At 39.4% G+C, this 17,567-nt stretch overlaps 1 protein-coding gene across 1 annotated transcript; it reads right to left on the bottom strand.

Annotated features, from left to right (window-relative positions):
* Positions 1–506: 506 nt before the first annotated feature.
* xrcc5 (X-ray repair complementing defective repair in Chinese hamster cells 5) lies at positions 507–17,362 on the bottom strand. Its single transcript, XM_063498049.1, has 21 exons — positions 17,263–17,362; positions 16,817–16,930; positions 16,548–16,731; positions 15,746–15,794; positions 15,502–15,624; positions 15,067–15,246; positions 14,109–14,223; positions 10,978–11,116; positions 8,166–8,278; positions 7,932–7,994; positions 7,711–7,848; positions 7,535–7,622; positions 6,363–6,493; positions 5,937–6,133; positions 5,646–5,736; positions 4,728–4,797; positions 4,337–4,446; positions 4,021–4,117; positions 2,923–2,990; positions 2,758–2,832; positions 507–2,574 (listed from the first exon to the last, which is right to left on the bottom strand). The coding sequence occupies exons 1-21, from the start codon at positions 17,275–17,277 to the stop codon at positions 2,560–2,562; spliced, it is 2,175 nt and encodes a 724-aa protein (XP_063354119.1). The 5' UTR covers positions 17,278–17,362; the 3' UTR covers positions 507–2,559.
* Positions 17,363–17,567: the final 205 nt, after the last annotated feature.

Raw genomic sequence — 17,567 nt, 5'->3', positions numbered from 1 at the left:
CTTTTATGTAACAGCTTGTAGAGCTGCAATGGCCAAATTGATGGGGGAATACACAAGGTTGAAATAAACTAGATTTCTTCTTTAACCCATAGACAGTATATAAAAGACAAACACAGGCACCCACTGTGTTTGAAAAGTGAAGCCATGTGCCATACAACTGAGGGTCTCTAGGTGCTGCCTGTCAACGTTGTTCTGTCAGTGATTAAAGTAATTCATTGGCAGCTGCAACTCAAGCAGAATTTATGGTCCCGCAACGGTGGTGCGTTCACTGTCCGGTAGCAATCCAAGGATGGCCTGTCTGCCTGTTGCCAGATGGAGGCAGTGTGCAAAACATGTGGTACAGCAGTCTGTGGGTCACTCTAGCTTGTGCTGCTGTTGGTACATCAGACAGCCGTGGAGAAGAGCGACTTTATAACATACAAAGAGCTGAAGTGAAAATGAGTGTTAAAAACAATGAAAAGTGTCCAATGTCTGTGCTTTTCATCTTTTTATTTTATTTAATTTTTTTTAAATGGTTTTCCTGAACCCGGTGAACTCCGCTAGCAGTCCCTGCTCTATTCTGGCCCACTTGTCAATGAATCAACATTCGGCAGACGCTTGCATCATCTGCTTCTAGACACATGCAGTCAGAATGTTGGGAGGACTGCACCGGAGTGCATCTGGGGTGGGTGGAAAAGAAACGTGTACACAGACACATTTACAGGACCATAAATTACACTTCAGGATGTACAGGAGACACAAAAACTGCCCAAGATGTGTTGCGGGTGTATCTATGATACAGATACTGCCTTGTGTAACTCCATTTAAGTGGGACTAGACTTTTTTTAAATATACACTATATTACCAAAAGTATTCACTCACCCATCCAAATCATTCCATTCCACTTCCATGGCCACGGGTGTATAATATCAAGCACCTCCATATGCAGACTGTTTCTGCAAACTTTTATGAAAGAAAGCTCTCAGGACCTCAGTGAATTTCAGTGTGGTACCGTGATAGGATGTCACCTGTGCAACAAATCCAGTTATGAAATTTCCTTGCTACTAAATATTTCATTGTCAACTCTTAGTCGTATTATAGCAAAGTGATGACAGGAACCCAGCCATGAAGTGGTAGGCTACATAAAGTCACAGAGCAGGATTAACAGCTGCTGAGGGTCATAGTATGCAGAGGTCACCAACTTCCTGCAGAGTCAATTGCTAAAGACTTCATGTAGCCTTCAGATTAGCCCAACAACAGTCTACAGAGAGCTTCATAAAAAAAGGTTTCCAAGCACAACGCAAAGTGTCAGGGTTGTTTTTCAGGAGTGGGGCTTTGCCCCTTGCCCTCTTAATGCCTCAACAAAAAACAAGACATTTTGGACAATTATATGCTCCCAATGTTGTAGAAACAGTTTAGGGAACACCTGTTCCCAGTGCACAAAGTAAGGTCCATAAAGACATGGATAAGCGAGTTTGGTGTGGAAAAACTCAAATGGCCGGCTGCACAGTCCTGACCTCAGACTGTGGGCCAAACCTTCTCGTCCAACATCAGTGCCTGACCTCACAATTGTGCTTCTAGAAGAATGATCAAAACTTCACATAAACACACTCATAAACCTTCCCAGAAGAGTTGAAGTTGTTACACGTGCCCAGGGTAGGCTGACAATAATAAACCATTAAGAATGGGATGTCACTCAAGTTCATATGCATGTGAAGGTAGACGAGTGAATACTTTTGGTATATAATGTATATGGGTAAGTGAGACAAAACTTTTTCCATTTTGAACCATTGTCAGCATACTCATGGCCCTAATTAAATTGGTATTCCCGCCTCAGAAAAAGTTTTTTTTCCTCCAAGAGTTTCTCACGTTTCACCCTTTTTCCCCCCCAAATATGGTCCCTTCTGGCTCCAAAGTGCTAAAGTCAAGGATTCAAAATGGTGATCCACAAACCAAAGGTTGGCATTATGGTGGCAACGTTCTCTCTCTTTTTTTTTTTTATACAGTCTATGCTTTAAACACAAAACTGGTTTAGTCTGCTATGCACTGTATAATTTGCAAATGATGTCACAGCATTGTGCTTTGCTACATTTTGTCAGAAGACCAACTAGTATTTTCATACACAAAAATGTAATGCAAGTCATGCGCTCTTAATCAACCATAAGGCTTTTAATGATTTTTCATAATAAACCGTCAGTTTGTTGGGCACTGCATTTCTGTCTTCTGTAAAGTCTATAAGGGTTTCTTTATTTTTCAATGCATACTGTAGACATAATTACTACATAAGTACCACCCTAAGACTCACAAGAACTGCAGTAATTTTTAAAATCTCAAACAAAACACAGAAAGCCTTTGCCTGAAGTACATGGAATGTTTTTTGTAATTTCTAAAGTGAAGTACTTTTAGACAGCATGTGTAAACCACAGTTGATCCATTAAGTGCAGAGTTACAAAGTATGGCAGGACTCCAAGTGGGAGGAAGGAACAATGGACGGCTGAACTGGTTTGGTCTGGCTGGACTGAGAGCGTGCATTCTTTTCTCTGAAGTCCACTGCAAACACTCTTCCATCTTTTTTTCCCTTTACATCATATCCAGCTGCACAGAGAGGAAAAAAAACATGCAACCCCTAAGAGTTTATATCTGAGAGCTCAAAACATCACACACGCCCCATGTAGATACACAGGAAATGGTTTTAACACCATTTGAGTCACAACAGTTACATAAACACGTATTTAAATAAAAATAAAGAAATGTCAGAAATAAAAACTGAACGCTTACCAAGTCATCAACATCTCCAGTATCTTCAACTGGTGCAGGAGCTGCCTCCTCTTTCTTCTCCTCAGCAACCAGAAACTGAGGGAAAAAAACAGTTTCAGTCAAAGAAAGAGACTCTCTCAAGATCATCTCAAATTCATACGTGTACCAAATTCACATTAAAGTCACCTGATTAGCTTCGGCTTTGGAGACGGTGCTTCCTTCCACCTCATCCTTGCTGATCAGCGTTAAACCATCTGTTGATCAAACTCAACGTTAGATACAAACTGCCTGAATTTGAGGCAAAACTTTTTTTTTCTCCCCTCAAAAAAATAAAATGAAAAAAATCACTATTTTCATCAGAATATTTTAGGTTTGCAATGTTTCTTTAAACCCACACTACAGTTCTTTACTTGATCTTTGGATCATCAGCTCCATAATTTGTTGGACAAAGCCACAATTTTCATAGTTTTTATGAATTAACAGTTTAGGAATTGCAATTATTTAAATATACAGGCCCTCAGTTCCAAAACTAACTACCTGGTCAAACTAACATAATTTTAAATATAAGGATTGTTTTCAATACTTGGATGAAAATCCTTTACAGCCAATAGAAGCTTGAAGTCTAGAAGCTTTGGACATCACTAAATGTTATATTTCCTCCCTTGAGATGATCTGCTACACCTTCACCGCAACAACCTCCAGTTGCTGCTTTTTTGTTGGTCTGTCTGGTCTCAGTTTTGTATTTAATAATGAAAATCTGCTTTAATGGGTGACTGACATGGTGACTAATGTGGCCATTGTAGACTTATCCCATTTTCTTTCCCTTGGGAAACTTGGGTTGCTTTTGCAGTTTGCTTTTTTTGCAATTTGCTCTTCAATCAGTTTTCAGCATTTGACAGGATCTGAGCAGAGATAATGAACTGATCACTCTATTTCTATCAGCAATCGCATCATCAGTCAACAAGTGACCACCGGCATAAGAGTGCCTCCACAATGTTTGACAGATGATGTGGTATGAACTGTCCCTCCTTGTGGTACAAATTAATCATGTTTTCATCTGTCCAAAGAACTCTGCAGGCACTGTTAGGTGCTTCCTGACAAAGTCTAATTTGGCCATCCTCTTATTGAGCATAAGAAGACAAAACCAAGTTGTAAACCCTCCGTTTTTCCTTTCATGAAGGCATCTCTTGATTGGACCTACTTCCTTGTGAGTGTTCTTGACTTGGTTAGATATTGCGAAGTTGAGAGAAACACCACAGCTCTAAGTAAAAAGGCATATCATACCTTGAACGAGCAGTTCCCAGAACACCTCTAGTCCTCTGTTTGGGATGCTTCCTTTCAGGGACTGAAGGTAGCTATTGTAGTGTTCAGCATTTCCCAGCTGAGTACAAAAGATAAAATATTTAAACTCCATTTTTCAACAGTCTTGAAAAAACTCTAATCTACACACAGACACATAAGCAAATAATTGTGTGTTCAAGAAAAGAAACAGAGTCATAATCTTATTAAGGCTCATAATCCTAATAAACGCCAAATCAACAGCAAACACCGCATCATCATTCACTCCTCCAAAGGAAGATCAATGTGAATGTTTATTTACCTTAACGGATTGCTCTCTGAAAGCCTGGATACAGGTGATGCTTTTCATGTAGTACTGTGTGTTCTTGTTGCTTAGCAACTGCTCTATCCTGTGAGTCAGCTGCTGGCAGACTGGAAGGACACGAGGGTCACCGCAACCAAACAAAGAGATAAACATAATTACAGGGGCTGTACACGAGTGATTACGGTTTATAGTACCAGCAGGAAATTTTTTATATATATATATATATATATATATATATATATATATATATATATATATATATATATATATATATATATATATATATATATATATATATATATATATATATATATATATATATATATATATATATATATATATATCGGGCCAAAAACAAAACAAAAAATAAATAAATTCTGGAGCTCACCTTCTCCGAACGGAAGAATTTTCTGTTTGATCAAAGCGCGGAAGTCTCGAGCTGGGTCAACACTTCCCACCTGGTTAGGGAATGAAATGGAAGTTTTACAACGTGTCAGTTAAAAAATTGATGATTATCCGGAACAGATAATCGTTATCTCCATCAAGGACACTGCGTGATGTCATGCTGCTTGTTTGTTAACGAGAATATCTGAATAACTTCTGTCACATCCATCCATGTGCATCCAGGTGTTTTCAGGAATCTTCACCACTCCACGAGAGGGCAAAATTGAACATTTTGTGCATTTTATATGTTCAGAAATACTTAAGTTTAACTGTTAAGCCACTATCTTGATGTTGTTATCATGTTATCAAGAAGATCCAAAGATTTAATTCATCCATGCTGTAGAAGAAATTTTCAGCCTCTCTTATAATAGAGCTCAACTGTCCTGGATCCTGGATAAAAGAGGCCCTGTAGCCTTTACACAATCTGCTGGAACAATGTGTTGAAAATATATTCATGTGACAACTTTATCTTAAACTAATTTTCTTCCTATAATGGTTCAGTGAGCTTTATCATCAAAATGCCCCTCCACCAACAGAAAATACTGCCACATCTCAAAAGACAGCATGTTTTTTGGGAAGGATGGAAGAAGAGCCATTTAAGTACCTGATAGGACAGACAAACAGGAAGGACTGAGCTTGCATAAAAGCAAGCATGAAAGAGGCGAAGTGCACCAGCGGGAGGGACATATGGTGGACAAAGTGCAGCAGGTGTGACTTAATTTCTGTTATTTGTCTCCTCTTTTAGTTCCTTTGTATGTAGATTGAAAAATTATTCATAGGGGAGAAGGCTAGCTGCAGCACAACCACAGCGGGCCCATCTCCTAGGATTATTAAGTCATCCAGCCCTCCCCCTGATTCTCACCGAGGTAACAGAGCCTTCAGCAATGTCGGCCAGGTTATACTCCTCCTCTGCTTCGTCTTCTTTTACTTTCTTTGCCTCGGACTCCTCTGACCTTCAAATGAAAAATGGCAGCCTGTTAAAATCTTGAAAGTCAATCCTGCTTTTTTTGTTGTTGTTTTAACATTTTTATAACCAGTAAATGTAAACGAATCTTGCAACAGACTACCGTGAAATAAAACAGCATAAATCATATAATCCTTTCCAATATGCATTATTTTCCATGACGCACCACCTCACAGAAGCTAAACTTACTCTTTGCCAAAAATCTGAGCACTAGTTTTAAGCTTCTTTTTCTTCTCCACTTCAGTGAGAGGAAATTTCCTCTTCAGCACGTCAAGTGGATCCTGGCAGCGTTCTGTAATAACCTCAGGACGATCAAGAGCAGCTTTCAGCCATGGCTCTATCGGAGGAAGAGGGGTACCGGGGCTTACTGCCCGATGGTGCAGACACTAAAATGATGGTAGGAGAGGTGAGCCAAACAGAAACTGAGCAGGAAGCAATTCTGGCTAAATAATAGTAAATTACTAGCTTGTTGAGCTGTAGTCAGACAGATGAAAGCTTTTTCGTCTAAGCTGAAATAACACTCCACATCTTCTTCAAAAAAGTTGCAATCTGCCTCTACTCAGAAGTAAAAGGAGACCACACTGAATCTCTTTATTGCAATCTGGACTGCAGTACCTGGAAGTGCCTCTGGAAGGCAGGGTTGGGAATGCGATGGGGCTTGAACAAGTCTCTTTGTTCTCCGTTCTCATCTTCTTCTACCAACATCATGGTTTCAATCAGAGAGTCCACAGCAGACAGCTGAGCATCTACAGCAATCACACGACAATGACGGCTCATTCAAGGTTACATCTTAATCTCATTTACACTATACAGTGCAAGTCGAATGAAGTCAATATCATAGAACTGTGGGGCCACAGTTATCAGACCAGCAATTCTGAATCTGTGCCAATATAAACAATTTAAGAATCCCATGACTTTTTTCAGATGTTTGTGTACAGTGATTTATGCTTATGCACTAAAACGTTGGCTTGAACTGAAAGAACACTTTATCTCTTCTGCAGAAACATTAGGCCTGCACACGGAGGCTGTTTTTCAGTGATATTAGAGACATCTTGCTTTCAAAATAGACAAAAGTTCATCATTTCTGTTTTTAGCGATAGATAATATTTAAAATAGAGTAATTTGCAAAACTTCAAATATACTTGCAGAGTAAGACGATCTTGGCAAAACTCACAGCCAAAAAAGTATAATTAAACAGTAGATTCACTCGACCTTTAAATATAATTGGGGGGGACATGGTTGTTCAGTAGGGAAACTTAGACTAGCGAATATTTTTGACAGTGAAGACCTTCTCATAAGCAACTTTGTCGACCCACACAGCTGCAGACTGCATCTAAAGAGCTTGTTTTGACTTTTACAGATCTTCCTGAAACAAAAATAGTCCCTTATCTTCATAATGGTTTGAGCTGAACTACACATTTGATGAGTTTAGGTTTTTGAGGCCAGATGGTGGCATACCACTGTAAAGAAAAGGACTGCGCTTGATTTATAGCATAAGACAAAACAAAAATGACCAAAATACCAAATAATTAAGCATTTATCTACATTTCCTTATTTGCATAATCATATGAGCGTTAAAACTGTAACTGAAATAAACATTCAATTAATCATCCAGGAATACTGAAGACAGTCTTTAAGTAATAGCTGCTGGAACAATAATAGCAGCAGCAATCATAAATTACAGATGTGACGCGTACGTGGCACAGAAATGAATGTTTTTATTATATGAAAACTGTGGAGAATCTGCAAAGTGACAAATCAAATCCCTTAAAATAGAGAAACGGTACCTGATGGAGAAAACTTTTTGTTTTCAAGAGAAGGAAACGTGAACTGTCTGAGGTCTTCCATGAACGGCAGCTGGACGTACATCAGGCACTACAAAGGGTGAGAGAAGCATCGTTAGCCCTGTGCTAACAGCCACAGATGTAGTGAATATACACATAAAGAAAAGCGTGTTCCTCACCTCAGAGTCCTGCTTGATACACGGGAACGCTGCGCCCACCTGAGGGTTGCTGATGCGGTTATAAGCGTAACGTACAATAGCCACCATCTGGAGTTCATTCAGCGCGCGGATAAGAGCCGACAGAGCCACTCCTGCATGCTGCTCACGCAGCACAAAGTTGACAATACATATCAGTATCAACATGTATTCAACAGCCGTGTAGCATTTATCTCCATTCTTACCTCATCATCCTTCGCAGCAAAGATTTTGATGATTTGAGAACCCATAAACTGATGACGACGTATCTGAAAGAACAGAAACAAAAACAGCCTCAGCCTTAGACAATAAAGCTACTTTCAGTTTTACTCACTCGGGGTTGCCAAAGCAGGTAGCGCTGCATGTTTGCATTTTTTCACTGGACGCCCATCCTGTTGCATCCCCAAAGGAATCTGTGTCTCCACAGAAAAGTAAACTACCGTGCTCTGTTTGGTGAATCCCAGCACAGCGAAGCACTTCCCATCGTGCTTGTACTTCATCTGTTCTTGATCAACCTTGGAGAAGGGAACAATGTCACTTCCATAACGAAAACCTGGGAGCAGAAAAAAGTGAACTTAAATGATCACCTGACCTCAGAGTCCAACCAGCTTTTGTTGGTAAGTGTAACAACAAAAAGTCAAAATAAAATAGAAACAAACTATCGTATTTTTCGGACCATAAGGCGCATGAAGCGAAACAAAACAGTCAGATAAGTCAAACTTTACTCAACTTCTTGCTTCCTCCACTTCTGTACCATTGATTCATTAATGCTGAATTCTCTTGCAGCTGCTCCCAAGTTGTTGCAGTATATTAATGACTATCCTTGTATATTGGATGGATTATCTCAGTTGTTCTCCTGACTGAAGTTTGGTCCGTTTACAGCATCCTGCCATGCGATTGCATTTGTCCCTAACCCTCGGGAACCCTCACATTAACTTTTATCGAGTGGAAAAAAGTTAGCATTCATCCTCCAGCTTCACTGTGTTTATGTTATGCTAGCAAGCGATCACGTAGCACATCATTATATACCAGCGTGCCCAGCTTCAGTACCCCTACAAACGTCACTGCTGTTTACTTTCCTGTTTTCATTTATGTTGGAAGTGATAGCAGAGCTGTACATCCTACTTTTTTTCAGAAATCCCTCAGTCAGAACATGGTATATTATATTTAGATCAGTCTTTCTCAAACTGTGGTACACGTACCACTAGCGGTACTTGGGCTCGCTCTGGTGGTACGCAGGAAATCTCCCATTTTTTTGAAGATTAAATAAAATACCATTGCGGAGGTATGCAAAGACAACACAAGAGTTCCCGAGGCTCTTCTGGGAGCCTTAGTCAGAGTCAACCAGAAAACATCTCCCCGAGTGTGAGTCCTCTTCTGTGATTTGTCTCCTCTTTTAGGAAGGAGTAGCCTTTCCTTATCACCAGCGGTCGCGGCCGCTACAGAGCGCTGGTGGGCTTGTTTCCCTGGGCCTTAAAACTGCAAAGGCGGCAGTGTTTGGTGAATCCCAGCACAGCGAAGCACTTCCCATCGTGCTTGTACTTCATCTGTTCTTGATCAACTTGGAGAAGGGAACAATGTCACTTCCATAACGAAAACCTGGGAGCTCGAGAGCGGCACCATCACCCAGGCCCGAGAGAGAGGAGTTTCTCGGCCAACTCTGCATCGGAGAGGGAGTAGCACCGCAGCAGCAGCGCCTTGAGAGCGGTGTATTTCCCTTGGGTGGGGGGATCCTGGAGGAGGGTCATCACACAGCGGGTGGACAGCAGATCCAGCGAGGCAGCCACATGATGGTATTTCGTGTCGTCGGCTTAAACGCCACGAAGAGCAAACTGAGCTTCGTCGTGCACGAACCGTCGGAGGAAGGTTGTGAAGCCAAAAATCTGGCAGCTTAAGCGCCACAGCAAAAATTAAAACGTACAGCTTTGCTACCACTTCCGACATAAATGAAGACAGAAAACTAAATCACAGTGGCGTTTGTAGGGTTACTGAAGTTGGGCTAGCTGGTATATAATGATGTGCTGCATGGTGGCTAGCTACACAGCTATGGTTAGCATAATATAAACACAGTGACGCTGGAGGATGCACACTAACTTTTTTCCACTCGATGAGGGTTCCCAATGGTTAGGGACAAATGTAATCACATGGCAGGATGCTGTAAACGGACCAAACTTCAGTCAGAAGAACAACTGCAATATAAGGTTAGTCATTAATATACTGCTGCATGGGCTGGGCTGTAGTTACATCGTAAGGTTTTAAAAACTGAGCTTTAAAATGAATAGTGATGATAAAAACCGAGAGGCCGACAGTGATCACTGACTTTTTTAGGGGCTTGTTTAGTTTAAATAGAACAAAATATAAAGCATTAAAACATGCTAAAACACAAAAGCCTTAATAAATGCAGACTAGTTTGGCAGGTTTCATCAGGTCATCACTTAAAGATTGGATATCCCACCTGCTGTGAATGTTTTAATGCAGTACAGTTTGTCACATCCTGTTTATGACAGTTAAAATAAATACCATTCATATAAGAAATTAAATTATCTATGTAAACTGAATGTGGTGTTAAATAGGCCTATACTACTGTACTTTAACCCTTTATTGACCGGCCCTTCAAATTTACCTGTAAAATGGGCCCGCCGGTGGGCCCATGGTCAATAAAGGGTTAACATCAGTCAAGAGCCATATATTTTATGAGGTGGTACTCATTGTGATAAGTTTGAGAACCACTGATTTAGATGGAAAGATGCTAACTTCTAACTGTTAAATTGAATAAATTCTGTTTTCATGGATGTCTGGATGTCAAACTTCATAGTTACACCTGGTAAAGCAGCAATACTGATCATTTTATTAAAGTTGAAAGAATGTAGACAGTTTTTAACTCTCAGTGATGCCGCAGTGTTCGTTTGGCTTTGGGACCTGAAGCGGACGGAGTTTTGGACCCAGATTACTCCGCGAGGCTCCTGACTACGGCAGCTGTAATGCTCTGTTAATCCATCAAGCCATGCGGCTTTGTAGCTTACCAATGTCATACTAAAACATTTTTTGACAGATTTTTGAGCGCCGTGTACCACATAAAATTGGTTTGAGCTCAGTAAGCACAACCAGAATTCATACATAATGCGCACCGGATTATAAGTCGCACTGTCGATTTTTGAGAAATTTAAAGGATTTTAAGTGCGCCTTATAGTGCGGAAAATACGGTAGTGGGAAAACGCAAAACTAAACTCTGTTTGAAATGGCCCTCCGTACCTTGGATGATGTCGTCCTTTTGCACCTCTGTCTCGTTGTCATCGTCCAGGCAGTAAACCGTTTCTCTCTTCACGTCATCTTTCTGGTGAGATTGAGCGTCAACTGTAATCCACATTTTCTTCAGCTTCTCATCGGTCACCTGGAGGACGCGACAAGCAACATTTCTAGGTCACAAAACACCTCACATGCAGAACATTTACATGACCGTTACTGGTGAGATAGAAAGCAGAAGTTACTCATTACCAGAAAATTACATGATTACACTGCATCTTCTCAAAGCAGTGTAATAAGCATAACACAGCAAAAGGGAATTAACAGTGGGATCAAACAAAACAGGATTAAGCTGTAGTAAATAGTTATGCAAAAGTACCAAACAAATAATGTCAACATTATGCCAAAGGATGGAATCACATGAAAACAAGTCTTCAAAATAAGTTTTAAGCAGTGATTTAAAAACAGTCAGTGATTCTGCAAGCCTTGTCTGCTCAAGCAGGTTGTTCCATATGGAACACCAGGACTGACATAATAAATTAATTAAATACACCATTAAATAATTAGCGCCTAATTAGCAGTGAATTTCGAGATTAAACTGACTTTTAAAATGTTTTTATACAAAGAGGAAAGAGAAGGCGCATTTCCACCGAGAGGAGCAGAGTTTGCAACAGCGTGTTCATCATGAAGACTGCAAACTGTACAGAAATATTACATCATCTGTTTTTTAATAGTTATTCAACTGTATTCTAAGCACCAGCTATCTGTTAGAATTTTTTGAGTTTACTTATCTAAAATTAAATGCGGTTAACATAGAATTTGTGTGATTGCTTTTTGGGTTGTTTTTTTTTTAATGTTTCGGTCATGTTATGTTTAACTGTCAAAGGCTTGTTAGAAACTATGAAACACATCATGCAGACTTCTGGATGTTAGAAGAAAACTAATAGGCTACTGCTCATGAATGACAGTAAAGGCAGGAAGGTGTCCTTTAAAACTAAACATGTTAATAGGATCTCCACATTTATATCATAGTTTATGATATAGCACGTGTATTTCAGTAATAGCCGATTTATTTCAGTGTAGTGGTGAACAGTCACACAGCTCACATGGGCGTTATCTGTGATACTCCTTAACTATAATTTATCCACGTTAACTTCAGTTAACCATTCAGACAGTTCTTTTGCAATGAAAAACATAAACGCTCATGTGGCCGGTAGGTTTCCGCAGTGCCAGCTGTTTAAATTACTGCTGCTTATGCAGTAACCATGGTAACCACGGAATCTGAGCGACTGGATCGACGCAGGTCAGACAAAAATTTTACATATATGATCTTAAAACAGGACACAGCCACTATACATGCTGGCCTCATATCAAATGTGAACGTAGACTGAGTCTACGTTTGAGGTTTGTTTTATATCAAATCTTCGCTCTCAAACATTTAAACAGCAGCGAGTCTGCAGCTGAGGGAATACAAACTCAAATTGTCGGAACAGGTTTGATAGTTTCTTGCGTGTATTAATTTGGTGATTTATTAAATGTACAAATGTTATTCTAATCTGCTGCTGAGTCTCTTACGCTGATGAAAATGCAGATACCACAGATCACCTGTTCAACCAATCACATTCACTCCACTTTGATCTGTGACAAACTGAAGCGTTCATCTCTGTTACAGTGTTGCGTTAGACTGCTATATTTTTGTGTTCTTTATACTGTAGATTTTCACGTCTCTGGAATAGTTGGCAATAATCATACTGTAAAATCATATTGATATGACCCGTGAATTATTCTTAGATGACCGTTAGATTAGTTTGATGCTGCCGACAATTTCATGTGACCCAGCTGGGAAACTCTGGTTAACTCAGAGAGCTGAAGATATCGTGGATATGCTGACCTCGCTCCGTGGTGTACAGGGCCATTTACCCTCATAATTAATATTCACAATAAAAATATTAGCCGAACATCATGAAGTCTGTATGTGTTTCATAGTGTCGAACAACCTTTGTACAGTTAAACCTAACAGTAACTACATGACGGAAAACCAGCATTATTTCTTTTAATAAAGTTTATGCGTTTATACACAGGTCACACTGATTACTGAACAAAGACCCAAAGATCAGATGTTAATCGGATTTATTTGCTCTCTCTCCTCCTTAAACATGTTTTTAATGTTAGTTATAATTCAGAATTGGTGACTGAAACAGGTATGACACATACAAACATCAGGAAATAAAAACCCGATAAACATAACCTCAGTATGTTGGGCAGACATCTCCGAAATCATCGAAGCACTTTTGCAAAGAGGCTGTATCTTGACAAACCGACCAGATATCTGAAGATTAAACCACTACATTCTCGGCTAAAAAAAACATAAAAAATATTTGGTGACACACAAACAGGGTTTTTCAAAGTTCAGTTCTGTTAGTTTCCACATGCCGGTTGTTGTGTGCTAAAAACAATGGCCACCAGGCCAAAGCAATGGTTTTGACTCGATCAGCGTTAACCCCGCCTCCTGGGTTTGATGGGTGAGGTTGACAGAAAAAATTATTTAATGGTGAGACCTGAAGGAGTCAATAGTGCCAAAATGAATTAATTAAATACACCATTAAATAATTATTTAAATGTGTCAATAATTAATTAAAATGTGAAATAATTAATTAATTAATTAAATGTGTCAAAAATATTTATTTAATTAATTATTTCCCATTTTAATTAATTATTTACAATTTTAATTAATTATTGCCACATTTAATTAATTATTTAATGGTGTATTTAATTAATTCATTATGGCAGTCCTGGCGTTCCATAGTTCCAACGTCTTGATGGTAAAAGCATGGCTAACACCAGAGTGCTCAAAAGGACCCCACATTAGGATCTACAACTAAAAGCTGGCTTACATCAACCTTTCTGATGTGTAACTTGGAGATAGCCCTAGACATGCTTTAAAAAAAAGTTTAAAACAAACAGGAGGCCACTGGAAAAAAGCCAGGCTGGAGCTGATGCAATGACATCTGCCAAATTCACTTTACTGCACTCTGAACTGAAGCTGTACACAGAGAAAATAAGTGTGTGGCTGAATTTTTCCAGGTTGGAGTGCAGGAGCACCGTAAGCAATAATCAAGCGCTCTTCAAAGTCAACTTACTGCTTTGTAGCCAATGATTCGGATGGAGAGAGAGCTGCCTATGGTCAGCTGACAGGGCCAGGCCATGGGTCGCCTCTCCACCTGCTTGAACATGCACAGCTCCTCGATCGCATTCCTACAAGATTAAAACACATGGAAGAAGGAGATATACTCGATCGTAAATTAAAAACACTTCCAATGCGTGCCTGAGTTCAAGACCAGTGAAACAGATCACAGATTCAATCCTGGTTCTCAAAGACAAAACAACACTCTGAAAATCTGAGGAAGGAATGTTCCTTTTCCCAACATTAGAAACAGAGCAGACATTGGTGACTCAATACTGAAAGTATTTCTCGATGCTTGGTACCAAAAATGATTCAATTAAGGGAGCCATCTCTAGATTTTTTTTTTTTTTTTTTTTTTTTTAAAAACTTCCACTACAGGATACATTACAGGAAAATGGAAATGAGAGGGCAATTTTTCAGTATTGGGCAAGAATTGGCTTAATGTTTGTAAATGATCACATACGGCAAGAACAGAAATGTTTAATTTGATATTTCTCACACTGAAACAGGAAGCGCATTTCGCAGCTAGAGATACTAAATGTTGAAGGTAAAGTTGTTTTTCCACTTTATTTTTAGAAAATGTTGATTTTTTTTTTTTTTTTTTTCCGTTTTCCAGAAATCTTGATAACTGCTTTTAAAAAAGCATTCACAAGATTTTGGTTACTTCCTGCACCCCCTTCACAGAGATCCTCTTGATTGATACAGTATGATAACATTTTCACTCCATCTTATAGATGCAATTTTTTCTACTTTTCCCTCCCTTACAGTCTTATTGGCAAGCTCCTCATTACTCTGTGTGCACACTCACCTGGCAAAAACAAGTAATCTAAGACACCAAAAATCAAGTTCATCCTAATTTACAAATAACATTAATCCATTCCAGAGAACAAAAGCGTAGCAGGAAGTCCACTAACCTGAAGGTGTGAATTTCATCCAGGCCGTCCTCCACATCCAGGCTCAGCATCATCTCTTTCACCAATTCCATGTTTTTCTTCTGCTCCCTGGACAGACCTTTGCCTGTCCCCGGGTGACCGGGATCTCTTCTCTCTGAATCCCCTTGACCCTCCTTCTCCTCTTCCACGGGGAAAGGCAAACTGGACATCCAAAGATTACAGTTACATCAAGAAAAAACTAAAAGATTGATAAAAGTAACCAAATATAATGAAATCTAATTCAATCAGCTTTACAATTCAGTTTGATAAGCCTCTCCTGCACTCTGCATTTTTACCAGTTATCATCAAAATATTGATTATCACATAGAAATATTAATATTTTCATCATCTTAAGTATCATATAAATTTGTCATATAAAGCAATAAAACATTGTGAATGTTTATGTTTGAACCTTACAAGAACTGCATGGTGATGCCAGACTGAGTGAGGTTCTTGATGATAACCTCCAGGCTTTCTTCATTGGTCTGGGTGTTGAGGTCAGTCAGCAGGGCAATGTTGAGACAATCATACTTTTTCCCCCTTAGAAAGGTACCATTAAAAGTGTATTGAATACAGTGAAAACTTAGACAAGTGGACAGGTCAGGTTTTATTTTTCAGTGAAGTGCATGAATTATTTATGAAATACAAGAGAGTTTCTTACTTTGTTTCAGTATGAAGAAGATCCATGCAAACTACAAGGGCATCCAGCCCTGTTACAGACCAGTTAAGGAGACTCAGAGAAAATTTAAGCACTTTATCAATTTGCACACAAATCTTATCCCACAGACTTCAATAAAGGGTCAGTCTTCATCTCACTAGTGCCATATATATTAGTGTTAATAAAAAACACTAAAAGAAAAATAAAGACGGGATCCAAGTTCTAATTAAAGTTATCCATGCTCCCATGGAATAAAAAGAAGAAGAAGGACTGGATCACTGTAAAATCATGTACAGTACAGTGCAATACTCCTTCATTTCTTTATATTTTCATTCCAAGCAGCCAGACTTGATTGTATTTTTTAAGAGTGGGCTTGGGTTATAGTTCTACAGGATTTCTGAAGGTCTGTCACAGATTTTATTTGGACATGTTCAGAAGAATCTTTTTTTTGGGGGGGGGGGTTGTATGGCTACTTAACACTGACCTGTGAAACATTCAAACATGGATAAAGGCCCACATTCTAAGAGGAGCTTTGATAGTCCTTCAAGAAGCCTGGAGAACAATTCCTGAAAGAAATTACAAGAAAGCTGCCTATAAGAGTTAAAGCTGCGATAAAGAATAAAGGTGGTCATACCAAATATTGACTTTCAAGCTTGAAATTTTCAATAAATCTCTGCACCTTTTTCTCATTTTAAAGGCAAATATAATGAAATGATGCGCGATTCAAGACTTTTAGTACAGTACTCTCCTTGCAGAGTTAGGTTTCTACATGGTATTAATGAAACGTGATTGGGAGAAAGGATACAGTCACCCTGCTGACTCTCTGGTTGGACCTGATTTTCAATCTCTATCAGTAGTTCACAATCAGGGATCATAAGGTGTCGATGTACTCTGATGTTCTGGTACTGGCCATCCTGGCTCAGAGGGTTGTCTGTGGAGTCTGTGCCAAACAGGACCAAAGCGAGCTCAATCTTCGTCTCTGAAAAAACCTGACAGAGGAGGGGGAAAGCATGTTGGGAGGGTGCTGAAATCAGCCTCATTAGGGTGCTTTGTTTTATAAATGTGCAGTTGTACCTGGCGCTGGACAAACTTCTGGATGACTTTTTTGGCAAGTTCAAAGGAAGACTCTTCCCCCGGTGCAGAGTTGGACATTGTAAGCCCCACATCCATGCACAGCACCACAGCTGTCTGCAGAGGACATACTTATTTAATTTACGACACTTAGAGGTGCCAAAAACACAAAATTACTTCTCAAATGCTGCTTTAAGGCCGTGCTTTCTCATGCAGATGAGATAAAACGAGTATGCGAGCCTTGTATGCATTGAATGAGGAGCGTGACCATTTCAGGCTGGACATGTCTCAACACGCCGCTAACGCTAAAGGTCTCAAAAGTTCAAAGAAACAAAAAAAACTGTTACTAACGAATAAAAGCTGCACATTTAATGTCGTGAACAGTATCTAACAAGCCTGTATAGGTCCGTGACTTATCTCTTTAACAATTAAAAGGTAAAACAACTTACTTTAGAGCCTGCCATCTTTTTCTTCTTTTCCCTCCACCAAAGCAAAGACTGTGTCACTTTGTTATGGATCCGGAAAGAAACAATGAACTAGGAACGAAACTAAGTTCCTATTTACGATGAGACTTCTTCCGTAGATCTTACGAATTTATTATTGATTGTTGTTCACCTTAAATTACAATGTTTGTCAAGACTGGTATTAAGACGTCACAAATACTTTTGTGGTAGTAAGACTGAAGAGGCGGTCCGATAAAAGCAAAAATGAAATGTAGGTCAAACGCCCTTCGGCGAACCGCGCGCCTACAATA

The sequence above is a fragment of the Pelmatolapia mariae genome, linkage group LG16_19, assembly GCF_036321145.2.
Source record: "Pelmatolapia mariae isolate MD_Pm_ZW linkage group LG16_19, Pm_UMD_F_2, whole genome shotgun sequence".
NCBI lineage: Eukaryota > Metazoa > Chordata > Actinopteri > Cichliformes > Cichlidae > Pelmatolapia > Pelmatolapia mariae.
Note: the sequence above shows the minus strand (reverse complement) of the source record. Positions and strands in the feature narration are given on the sequence as shown.